The 13,224-nt window shown below is 38.3% G+C and overlaps 1 protein-coding gene across 8 annotated transcripts in view; it reads left to right on the forward strand.

The window, feature by feature from the left end:
- Positions 1-13,224, forward strand: part of LOC140537950 (signal-induced proliferation-associated 1-like protein 2) — a 65,718-nt gene that overhangs the window by 35,061 nt on the left and 17,433 nt on the right. For 6 of the 8 annotated variants that reach the window (XM_072660279.1, XM_072660282.1, XM_072660280.1 and 3 more), the window contains exons 12-16: positions 807-901; positions 1,034-1,122; positions 3,132-3,550; positions 3,861-4,085; positions 11,107-11,230. In XM_072660279.1, the coding sequence (XP_072516380.1) occupies positions 807-901; positions 1,034-1,122; positions 3,132-3,550; positions 3,861-4,085; positions 11,107-11,230 (952 nt within the window). Of the gene's footprint in view, positions 1-806; positions 902-1,033; positions 1,123-3,131; positions 3,551-3,860; positions 4,086-6,355; positions 11,231-13,224 lie in introns of those variants that run through there. The other 2 variants (XR_011977692.1, XM_072660285.1) reach the window with 2 other exon arrangements.

Here is a 13,224-nt window from a genome sequence, read left to right on the forward strand (position 1 = left end):
ACCCCAAAACTCATCTGTTTACAACAGTATACAGTTTGTAGCCTGCTACCCTGATGTTATTTTAAAATCGGTTCCTTGTTTTTATTGTTGTTTTGCTTTGATTTTTTTTTTATGTACGATGACCTTGACAGTCCTGAAAGGCGCCTATAAATTCATTATAATTTGAAGCTACTACCAAAATCAGAGAACAGTTGCACAATAAGGATAAAAATTGTTGGTTTACTGCTTGGAAAATATCTACAATGTTTACATTATCTAATGTAATTCTGCATGCCAAGGTGCTATGGAGCTCCTTGACCAAGCCCATGGAAAAAAAGAAGAATAAACAATGCAAAAACAAAAGGACCCTAGTCTGTACCTCTGCTGATGGGCCCTCACACAATGGTGCAACGTGTACCTGGGGCAAACTGGTGAAAGCTGGTGCCAGATGTGACGCTACAACTATGACTGATGATAACATTTGTTTACTTAGTACTGGGCATTAGTTGACATAAATAATTTGAGGCTGATCAAACTAAGCTTCACCAAAATATGTGCACTTCTTGTTTTGTTATGGCCTTTCGAGTACATCAGTTGCGTACCTCTATGTTCTCGAACTCCTAGTTCAATTTATCATATATGATAATTTTTTATTTCTATCAAATTTGAAAAGAATACGATGCGGATTGTGGAAACAAATTACAAATAGCCAACTTCCTGTTCCTGCTGAGTCAAAGATACCAATGTTAACAAAATATTTGTCTCAGTCTGTGCTGCTGGAGAGAATGCTGTTTATTAATTTGATATGGTTTTCATCTGATGTTTAGACGTCAGTCCCCTGTTTTTGAGAACCAGACGGAAAGGAAGGAGACAGAAACTTTTAGAGAGCGAGAACACCGATTGGAGCGGACCAGATCTGTTGGTAAGCTTTACTCTTGTTTCAACTGACTGTAGTTAATTTATACTACTACTAATGCAATATACTGTTTTAGTGAACTACTATGGTTCATATAAAAATTAAACAAATGATTTATGTAATTGTCTTGTGTTACAGAAGCCAAGTGGCACGTCCCATCTACTAAGATACTGAACAGAAGTTTTCAAAGGCAGGAAGTAAAAGACTTGTCCAAAAATGTTTCAAAGGTGAGTGAATATGGCTTAATGGAAAAGTATGGGCACTCTTTGCATTTTCATGTTTTTTTGTTTTGTTTTTTATTTTTGTAGCTTTTCAAACAAACAGTATTTTTTTACTTGGAAAGATGAAAGGGTTGTACCAACTTGGCTTGACTGCTTAAATGTGATGAAATATACAGCTGTTTACATTGCTATGTACATATTTGTATGTTTGTATGTTGACACCACAAATAAGAATTTAACATTTTAAATGAACATGTGACAAGTTGAATGGGGTGTAATGATTAAGCTGTGACTGGTCCAGTAGAGCTTGATGTCAGGCCTCGGTGAGACGATGGGAACTGTAGTCCACAAACAGTATCGGTATTGGCAGTAGGGAGCAGTAAACTGACCAGTAAAGACCTTAATACGTCAATTTTAATTAAGCATTTAAAACAAAACCACGACCACATCAAAGAACACAGCAACTTTGTCCAAGCAAGCACAAGGAAGCAAGCTAGCACATGTCAGCAGCAGTCCTTAGAAGGTGCATTTCACAGACGTGACAGATACCCTACTGGCGGCATCAAAGCGAAAGCAATAACTGAGAAACTGGTTGAATTTGTCACACTGGATGACCAGCCCTTATCAGTCGCTGATTGTGTATTTTCGATGACTAATTAAACATTTAGAACCTAGTCGGCACTACGTGGCCTAGTCAGTCTCCAGACCTCAGCTCCATAGAAAATTTGTGGAGGGAGTTGAAAGTCTGTCAAAACATCACTGTTCTAGAGGAGGTCTGCCTGGAGGAATTGGCCAAAGTATTAGCTACAGTGTGTGCAAACCTGGTGAAGACTTACGGAAACGTTTGACCTCTGTCATTGCCAACAAAGGTTATGTTACAAAGTATTGAGTTAAACTGTTGTTATTGACCAAATACTTATTTTCCACCATAATTTACGAATACATTCTTTAAAAATCCTACAATGTGATTTCCTGGATTTTTTTTCTCATTTTGTCTCTCATAGTTGAAGTGCATTTATTCTGTTTCTCCCTTTTTATATTGATATTTATAAAATTGTCGGCAAAAGAAGAAACTGCAAAAAAAAGCAAACTCAAATTTTAATTATTTTTTTTCATAGAACAATTTTGTTTGCATTCTTTTACATTAGCGCCTTTTGTTGAGTTTAAGCAACTTGTTTAAATGTGAATTGAATGTAAACAATTAAAAAGCTGTTTGGTGAAGCTTAGTAAGATCATGCTTTCTTTTTTGCATATGTTTCTGCATTGTGGCAGTTTTTATTTTTCATGGCTCTTAAACGTAATGTGCAGTTACTCAAACAGTAAATGCTGTTTTTCCAAGCTTATTACATCTTATTCAGGATAAGATATAAAACAAGTATAACCTGTAAAAAGTGTAACACTAAAAATATCAGAATTAATAGCCATCTATCTGGCATTTAAGTCAGAGTTGGTGTCAGTATCGGCAGATACTTGAAAGGCTGGCATCGGTTTCGGAAAGGAAAAAGTGGTATCGGTACATCCCTACTGCTTTTTCACTAAAAAGTGCAAACAATGTATTTAACAAACTAAAGACACTGGATCGACAACATCAGATGTAATAAAGTATCTAAATTGCACCCAGATAGGTTTTAGTTTACACTAGCCACTTAGCTGTTATTATAGCAGTATGAAATATGATCTTTCCCTAAGCATGACATACGTTATATGTCTAAATGTTTGTGGACACAGACAGAATATGGGTATATTAAAGAATATTCAAGAATATTAGGTACATTCTTTAGATTGCATCCACAATTTGCAAATAAGAATACTGCAGTTTTAAAAGGAACAGTTAAAACTGATTTAAAATGAAAGAGAGAAAAAAGGATTTTTAAGTATGACAACTGGGCAAGGAACTTGTTCATGTTAAAAGGAATGTGTGCATTATAAACTATGATTAGCACTGAGAGCTATGTTTTTAACTTGTCAATGTGGGTAAGTGTTTAAATATCATTTAAAAATATTATGTTTTGTAGACCCAAGAGAAGAGCTGCAGCAGTCATTGCTCCAGTCACTCCAGTAGCAACACACTCTCCAGTAATACCTCAGGCAGCAGCGATGACAAGCGCTTTGGCTCAGGAGACCTCATGGATCCAGAGTCGTTGGGCCTTACCTATATTAAAGGTGCCTCCACAGACAGTGGCATTGACACAACCCCCTGTGTGCTGGCTGCTCCTCCTTCCATGCCCTTTCCAGAGGAAAACTGTGTGGGAATGGTGCCAAGAAATGGGGGAGGACAGATGGGGCTTCCTTGGGCACAGGAGAACCAAGAAGAAGAAGAGAAAGACGAAGACAGGGAGAAGATCTTTATGCAGGGCTATGTCTCTGCTACATCAGCGGGACATGCCACTGGTGGCAGCACTGGGAACTTGAGTGAAATCTCCTCATTATCCAGGTACAGTGGAGAGAGATATTTACCACATTTCATAAGACAGTTACAGGGTTAATGTTTATTTCCATAATGTTGAGATTGAAAAGGTTTTTGCTAGAGTTATTGTGTTCATTTCTTCATTTGAGAAGGGAGCATTTAGTGGTTTCATGTTATCTTCATGCCTGCAAGTTCTTTGGTTTAAATGTGACACCAAAGCCCTACACTCTCTCTCTCTCACTCTCTCTCTCTCTCCCTCTCTCCCTCCCTCCCTCCCTTCTCCTCTCCTTTAAATAATTAATCAATTAATAATTAGTTGCATTTTCTTTCTTCATAGTGGTTCCCGTTGCTCTGGAAGCCCTTCTGATCATAGATGTGGTTTAAAGAATAGACACTCTATGGCTTCCGATTTCTACAGCATTTCTCCTACCATTTCCCCAAAAGGAGGGCTGGACAAGAGTGCTTTAGTCTGCAAGTCACAAGGCAGGGAGTATCTGACTGATTGGAAGAAGAAAGAGGATGGACATTTATTGACCGTGCCAGAGCAGCCTAGAGATTGTCGGTAAGACCTGGATGTAATAATGTAAATTAAAGGTTAAATGAGTAGTTAAACCATTGTTACATTATGGATACAAAGACATCCAAGTTGTTATATGGATATGTCTGGATATGGTCATGGCAAGCTACTGTCTGAATCATCATCAATCATAGTCCAATGTTTTCCTCTTAGCCATTCTTTGGTGTTTTAACCTGTGTGTTTTGGGTCAATATCCTGTTGCAAGATCCATAACCTGCGACTGAGACCAATCTTTCTGATGCTAGGCAGCACATATCTCTCTAGAATCTCTTGATAGATTTCATTGTACCCTGCACAAATTCAAGACCCAATGTGCCAGATGCAGCAAAGCAGCCCGAGAACATAACAAAGCCTCCTCCATGTTTCACAGTAGGGACAGTGTTCTTTTCTTGATATGCTTCATTTTACATCTGTGAACATAGAGCTGATGTGCTTTGGCAAAAAGTTCCATTTTTGTCTCATCTATCCTTAGGACATTCTCCCAGAAGCTTTGGGACTTGTCAACATGTAGTTAGTTATCATATCACAGATTGTTGCTAAGGTATAAGGTTGTGCTTGCTATGGTATTCAAGTAAAGTCAAGTCAAGTGGGTTTTATTGTCATTTCAACTACATACAGAGTACACAGTGAAACGAAACAACGTTCCTCCAGGACCATGGTGCAACATAGACACAGTGCATACAGAACACAAGTGCAACACAATACAAATAATTGGGGGTAGTGTGCAAATTATGCAATGTGTAATAAATATTGAGTCCAGTGAGGTAGTAAAGCCCTTTTGCAAAAATGCTTCCCATTTTATCTGGGGTAAGGAGAGAGAGAGAGAGAGAGAGAGAGAGAGAGACAGAGAGAGAGAGAGAGACAGAGACAGAGACAGAGACAGAGACAGAGAGAGAGACAGAGAGACAGAGAGAGGGAGGGAGAGAGATCAGTTCAGAAGTTGAGTTGAATTGAGAAGTCTGATGGCTTGAGGGAAGAAGCTATTGCAGAGTCTGGTCGTGTGTTGGACAAGACGGAACAGTCTGTGTGAAGGGTGGGTGGAGTCGTCCATAATGCTGGTTGCTTTGTGGATGCAGCGGGCAGTGTAAATGTCCATGGCGGAGGGGAGAGAGACTCCAATGATCCTCTCACCTGTCCTCACAATGCGTTGGAGGGTCTTGCGGTCAGAGGCTGTGCAAGTCCCAAACCAGGCAGTGATGCAGCTGCTCAGGATGCTCTCTATGGTCCCTCTATAGAAGAGGGTGAGGATGGGTGGAGGGAGACGGGCCTTTCTCAGCTTCTGGAGGAAGTAGAGACACTGCTGGGCTTTCTTGGCTGTAGAGCTGGTGTTCAGGGCCCCGATGAGTTTCTCTGCTAAGTGGACACCAAGGAACTTCTCCACAGAGTTGATGTTGGCGGTTGCTAAGGTATTGCTGGGTGGTTGCTAAGTGATTGCTATGCAGCTGCTATGGTGGCTAGGGTGTTGCTAGGCTGCTGCTGCTGTAGTGTCCAATGTGGACAATGTTGCTAGGTGGTTAAAGGCTCCAATTTGGTGTTCCTAGGCTGTAATATGGAATTGTGTTTGCTGGGTTGTGTGTGGCGTATAGTGTGTGTTGTAGTGTTGTGATCTTGTGCAGTGTGCATTGTGTGTGCTGTATGAAATGTGGAGTGTGAGAGTTGTAGAGGTATAGATAGAGCGTTGTAGACAGACAGACTCCTTGTAGTTTCAGGTTTATTTGTCATATGCACAAGATGTCAGGACATTTATGCATTGAAATGCTTGTGGTGAGGCTTAGGTTAATGCTCTACAGGAGGACAAAACTATATACATACTAAACATATTAAAATAAAGTTATATAAAAATTATATTAAATAAATACAAAATACACACAAAATATACACAAAATACAGAATATACAAAGAAAATAGAAATTCTTTGATATGTACATTTATGAGACAGGTATAGTCTGAGAGAGAGTGGAGCTAAATATAAATATGTATGTTTATGTCTATTCCTCTTGTATAAAGTGACTTAGTGATGTCCATAGCAGTGATATATATCGTATTAATAATAAAGTGTAGTGCAGTGTAGTGCAGTGGTGTTGGTGAAAGGTTCACAGCTTGTTCAAAAACCTGAGGGCTTGTGGGTAGAAACACTTCATTAGCCGGTTTGTTCTGACCTGGATGCTGCGGTACCTCTTGCCTGATGGCAGTAAGGTGAACAGGCCGTGTGCTGGTTGGCTACAGTCCAACCGGATCTTTTGGATTTTTCTCAGGCAGTGGGACCGGTAGATGTCCTGCAGGTCTGGAAGTTTGCTGCCCATGATTGACTCCGCTGTCCTCACCACTCTCTTCAGGGCCCCAATCTCCCTGTTTCCTTGGTCAGAGCTCAGAACTACTTTGACCCACTATAGTTTGTTTACTGCCTCAACCACTCTACAGGTGATGCCATCACTTACCTGCTCCACACTCCACAGGCTCACCTGGTCAATAGGAGGGGTAACTATGTTAAAGTGTTGTTTGTTGACAACAGTTCAGCATTAAACACTATTATTCATTCCATATTCACCACCAAGTTGGAAGATCCCCCTGTGAGAGGGGATGAGAGGGAATACCTGGGGAAGATAAAAAAAAACCTGGAGAACTGGTGCCACGAGAACAATCGCCTCAATGTCAGCAAAACTTAGAAGCTGATGCTGGAAATGCAGGAAAAGCAGGAGAGGAGCTACCACCCTGTCTGGATTAGTGGAGCTGCAGTGAAAAGAATGGACAATTTCAGGTACCTTCTCACAGGATCTGTCAATGTTTCTACCACCTCAGATGGAACTTCAGACTGCCCTCCAAGGTGCTGTGGAACTGCTATATCTGCACCACCCAAAGCATCCTGTCACAGCCTGGTTCAGAAACCGCACCAAGTAGTACAGACAGCCTTTTCAGATGGTAGTGCATTCAGCTGTGCATCTTTCGAATAGAACTTTCTACAAGTGGTGCTGGACGAAGGCCAGGACGATCGTGAAGGACCTCAATCATCCAAGCAATTAAGTCATGTTAAGGGATTTTTATTGTAATTTCAGCTCTGTAGTCAAGTACACAGTGTAATTAAATTGCATGCAAAGATGCAGAAAGTGCAACTTACTGACATATGCGCAACATTTAAACTAGACAAACAATATAATAATACTTTATATACAACTCAGTTTTTTTTGTTGAGGTAACTGTGTCAGAAAGATCTTTATCTTTGGCCCAATAAAAGCCCCAATAATTAATTTAAACATCAAGACCCTTTTTCAATAGGATAAACTTGATAATAAGAATTTTAATTTCACAATCTGGTCTAGATGTAATTGTAATCACAATCCTGGTAAACAAGCTATGAGAAACTCAGAAGCCCTAACTGATTAGAATTATTACAGAGCAGACAGAACCCAAAGAGGGGAAGGTGTGGCTGTTTACATTAAGCTTAATATTCAAGGAAAAAACTTTCCTGTTAAGGAAACTGGTTAAGTAATGCATCTGATCATCTGAAGGAAGTGTGCTAATCTCTCATCAAGCAACAGATTGGAAAACCAACTTGACGAATCCTACATGACCTCAACAAGTAAACCTTAATAGTTCTAATCTTATTCAATAGGAACAAAAACTATATTTTAGAAATCCCAGATGGCGACATAGCTCAAGATCATTTTAGCAAAGACAGGAACAAAGCATGGACCCTCACTAGAAGGGGGGAAAAAAGGCTTCCAAAACAAAATGCGTTTCCCCACACAAGAAAAAATATTGTTGAAACCACATTGTTGTTTTGAATTATGGTAATGTAATATACAGTGGAGAAAATAATTATTTAATCCTTCGCTGATTTTGTAAGTTTACCCACTGACAAAGAAATTAACTGTGAAGTTGTCCTGTGCCCTTAGCAGAGACACACCAAAGCTTAATGTTTCCACCTCCATGCTTGACTGTGGGGATGGTGGGGTCGTAATCAGCATTTCTCTTCCTCCAAACACGGCAAATTGAGTTGATGCCAAAGAGCTCGATTTTGGTCTCATCTGACCACAGCACCTTTCTCCCCAGCACTCTCTAAATCATTCAGGTGTTCATTGGCAAACTTCAGATGGGCCTGCCTTTTTAAGCAGAGGGACCTTGCGGGCACTTTAGGATTTTAATCCATTACGTGTTACCAATGGTTTTCTGGGTGACTGTGGTTCCAGCTGCCTTGGGATCATTAACAAGTTCCTCCCATGTAGTTGTAGACTGATCTCTCACCTTTCTCATGATCATTGATACCCCACAAGGTGAGATCTTGCGTGGTGCCCCAGACCAAGGTCAATTGATGGTCATTTTGTGTTTCTTCCATTTCAAACAGTTGGACCAACAGTTGTCTTCTTCTCTCTTCATTCAATCTTAATGGTTGATGGGGGAATCAAATACATATTTTATAAAATGTGATTTTCTCTCATTGTTGAAATAAATTAAAATAAACTGTTAATTTCTTTGTCAGTGGGCAAACTTACAAAATCAGCAAGGGATCAAATATTTATGTCCTCCACTGTACAAACATGCCACACTTAAACCTTTAGATTCAGTATATCACTCTGCTTTTAAGATTCACTGGTGGCCCTTTCAGCACACATTACTGTGTACTGTGTAAAACGGTTGGTTGGTCATCTTTTGCTGTATACCAAGAAACACACTGGCATTTTTTTAAAGCATTTACTGGCCATATGCCACCATGTTTCACAATGCTCATTGAAAGTAAAAAAATTACCAGACTTGTTCCAGTGATTGGATCACTCTTCTGGTACCATTGTTTTTTTTACTGTACTGGGAAAAGTACATTGTACATTGTACCAACAAGCTGGAATTTACTACAAGAAACTCTAAAGCTCAGCTCGCTGTTGTAAACCCATAATTTAAACTCATCACTATCCACCTTAACACCTTTACTGTTTTATTTCATTCTAGTTAACATTCTTAATGATTTCAGTCATTATTTTAAATTCTTTTGTTTTAGTTCCCTTCATTTAACTTTCTTTTACAATGTTTACTTTACATTTACATTTATGGCATTTAGCAGACGCTCTTATCCAGAGCGACTTACAAAGTTACTCGTATTAGAGGTGGGCCAATGTAGTGTTAGGAGTCTTGCCCAAGGACTCTTATTGGTGTAGCGCAGCATAGTCACCCAGACCGGGAATCGAACCCTGGTCTCCCACATGGTGTTGTTGTAACGCAATGGTAGGTGGTGGTGTTATCTGTTGCGCCACACCAACCACTTTATTTTTTCTTATTATTTTAGTTACTGCTATATAACTAATTATAGTTTCTGGTTTTATGTTTTCACTCATATATGTATTTATGTTTCTATTACCTATGTTTTTGCTTTTTTTCTGTTTGCTTAAATTAGAACTCTACTTTTAGATTTAACTATACATTTCTGTTTTTTTTATATATTTTTTTTATATATCACCTTGGCTACATTGTAAATGAGGGTCACCCTCAGTGTACTGAGTTTAAATAAAGGTTGGAATGAATTGGGGGGAAAAACTTTTTAGCATCAGTTTCAAACATTAAATAATATATAGGCTTCAATAATTAGTAATATATAGTCATAGTCAGACTAAGGCAATTGAAATCAATCATGATGATTCTCTGTCTCGTCTTTAATATTTAATCAGAAGTCACTGCATAATGTTGACTGAATATAAACCAACAACATCCATTCTATCATTACTTTATTGTCATTTTGTCATCCTCTCCCTCTTTCCAAACACTACAACTCCTATAATCCTCTGCTCTCTGACACCACAGTCACCAGCCCAGCAATTAGAGACAACTTCCCAGATCTTTGTTATCTGGGCTATATAAACACGTTTGTTTATCACTCTAGTTGCAAAGTATTGCCACTTCTGTCTGTTGCTTACTGAGCAGTTCTCTGTTTTTGCGTACATTGTTGATGGACCTTGTTTTGTTCGCTTGGTTTACTTATTTGGATCTCCATTTTGTATTGTTAGCCTGGTTGTTTTTGTGCTTTCCGGTTCTTGACTTTTGCCTGGCTTGCCTGGTATGGCTTTTTCCTAACAAATATGTTGGACACTTTATCCTGTTTGTGCATTTGCTGACCTTTTAGAGCTATCTTTTTGGTAATTCACATTTTATAACTTTCATGGAATTAATAATTCATAACGTTTTTTGTAAAGGAGCTACCAGTGTAAGGAACCTTTACATTAACCTTTCTAAAATATTCTTCACTTTCTCACACATCTCTTTTACCAAAAATGTTTTTATTTGGGACCACAAATGCACTCAGAAAACCTCTTGTAGCACCTTAATCTTACACGGCATTTCTTTCTTCTGGGCTTCTCTTGCAGTCATAAAGTGGAATTCGCTGTACACATGCATTTTACAAGCTGAGAGATACAGAATTGACATCTGATTTGAAAGAATCATGTTGACTGAAGTAATTACAGGATTTTACACAAATAGCGTTCTTGCTAGTGTTATCCTGACAGCTTCGTTTAAGTTACAAAGTGCAGTTTGCATAAGAACCCAGATTAGCAACGTTATACATTAGGCTAATGTTAAGATTACTTTTTTTTGTTTGTTTGTTTACAGGTAATCAATAATCTGTAATGACAGTTTGTTTAATGTACACTCCCAGCCCTGTGCAAAACCAATGCAGCTTAAAAACCATTTGAATTCATAAATGGCTCTAAGCCTTGTTAAATGGTTCACCATAAAAGGAGAAAACCTCTTCTAGATAATTCCTTTTTAGAACATTTGGTGATTAAATGGTTCTGTGTAGCACCAAAAAGGGTTTCATTTTTGTTATGAGTCAAACATCCCTTTTTAATACTAATATGTAATCTTATTTGCTTTGAGGGTATAATGAACTGTTTTGGTCTGGAATTGAATTTTGCCCACCTGAATGATAAAAAGGGAACTGAAATGTGTACATCTGTTTTAGTAGGACATAAGCTTTTGCTGTTCTGTTTTTTTTTTTTTTTTTTTTTTTCCCCCCCTCTCTCAGGTGGTTCTATATGACCGACTCATCTCATCTAGTTGGTAGTGATGGGAAGCTCCAGACACACTCTATGGAGAGGGTCAGGATGCTGCTACCTGACAGCATGACAGTCCAGCTTGGTCATGAAAAGGTGAGGTATTAGCTTAACCTGTAAGGGGACAAATGTGTAGTATGTGTATATAGTTGTATGCAAATGTTTTTGGACCACCCTAAGGCTTGAGTTACATTTTCTGTTAATTTTGATGTATTATATTGCATTGTATTTATATTTGTTAAAAAGTAGTGGCATGTCCAAAAGTTTGAACACCCTTCAATTTGTAAAGTGTCAAAATTGTTAGGCCTCATTTGAGGGAATATAATTGGTTAGGCATGTCAGCCGATGATAAAAAGTAATAATCTCTGAGTCTTCAAACTTTGTGCTGACTGAGAAGCTGAAAATAAAGCTAATTGATGCCTACAAAACAGGAGGACAGTAAGCTTGGGAAATAACATTCATTTAGACAAAAATATACAAAAACCCAATAGAAAATAGCTTGTCCCCACAAGATACTCACCTAAATCGCTATGAATACCATCACTTGCTAAACAGAAACACATTGTTTACAGTGTGTGCAGTTCAAACCGAACATTAGATGCAATGTGTTTATATTTTTAACTCCGTGTTTATTATTCTGACCCTGTGTTCAGAAACCCCAAGCAAGTTTAAACTTGGTATATTAAAGATGCACACTATTTGTGCAAAATATTGGGACATTCTTAATGACTAAATTCAGGTCCTCAATAATTCTTAATTATTGAATTAAATAATTCCTATTGCCAAAAGCACCGAGCAATGCAGTCTGCTTTTACAAACATTTGTAAAAGATACAGTACACTGATGCAGTACACAGATACAGCGTGATACATGAATAGGATGCCACCATTGCAACAAATCAGTTTGTGAAATTTCTTCTTTCCTAGATATTCCACAATCTACTGTGAGTGGTATTATTTAAAGAAATTGGAAACATTTAGCACAGCAACTGCTAGTGGGTGGGCTCACTTGGTGCTGAGGCTCAAAATTTACAGTGCTCTGCTGATTCAATAACTGCAGGGTTCCAAACCTCTTCTGACATTAAAATTAGCGCAAGTAAAATAAGGTAAAGGTTTTAGGCATGAGCAGCTGGGGTAAAAAAAAATACACACTAAACTATCCAAAGTTTAACCACGTTAGCTTGTGTTTGCTGTGTGTGCAGAAAATATGAAGTATTTCTGTATTAGTAATTCAGCATCAAATAACATAGAACATAGGTGTAAACATAGGTGAAACAGAAAAAAAAGCAGGTCACTGTTGCAGTGCTTTCATCACCGATCTTATGCTTAGTTTTTTCCTCTAATGAAATTCGTGTCTTCTTTATCAAAGGCTGGATCAACTCTTCCTCTCTTCTTATCCTTTGTATCTCTGTTCCCCTCATATTTTGTATGTTTGGGGGGTTTTTTTGCCATGAGTTTCAAGATTTGTTGTATTTAAAAATGTCATGTCTCAGGTATTGTATTAGAAATTGAGTTTTCTTTGTACTGTGAGTTGCATTTATTTAACTTCTTTTTTGTTTTATCTGACGTCATCTTATTTGGTTTTTTTTTTGTTTTGTTTTTACTTTCTGTATTTCTTATTAGAGAAAGTAAGATATTATTTTGCTTCTAAATACATATTTTCCAGTTCCCGAAAGTAATTTTTGTGGTGAATCATTTATTTTCCGGAGAATCATGGTATCGTGGTATTTTATGTCTGAGATATTAGATACACTATATTGCCAAAAGTATTTTCTTGCCTGCCTTTGCACGCATATAACTTTGAGTGACATTCCATTCTTAATCCATAGGGTTTAATGTGATGTCGAGCCACTCTTTGCAGCTATAACAGCTTCAACTCTTCTGGGAAGGCTTCCCCAAGGTTTAGGAGTGTGTTTGACCATTCTTCCAGAAGCACATTTGTGAGGTCAGACACTTATGTTGGATGCACAGTTTCTGCTCTAATTCATCCCAAAGGTGTTCTATCGGGTTGAGGTCAGGCCAGTCAAGTTCTTCTACACCAAACTGCAGGGTGGCGTCCTTTACACCACTGCATCCGACGCTTTACATTGC

This window comes from Salminus brasiliensis, chromosome 17 (genome assembly GCF_030463535.1).
Source record: "Salminus brasiliensis chromosome 17, fSalBra1.hap2, whole genome shotgun sequence".
Classification (NCBI taxonomy): domain Eukaryota; kingdom Metazoa; phylum Chordata; class Actinopteri; order Characiformes; family Bryconidae; genus Salminus; species Salminus brasiliensis.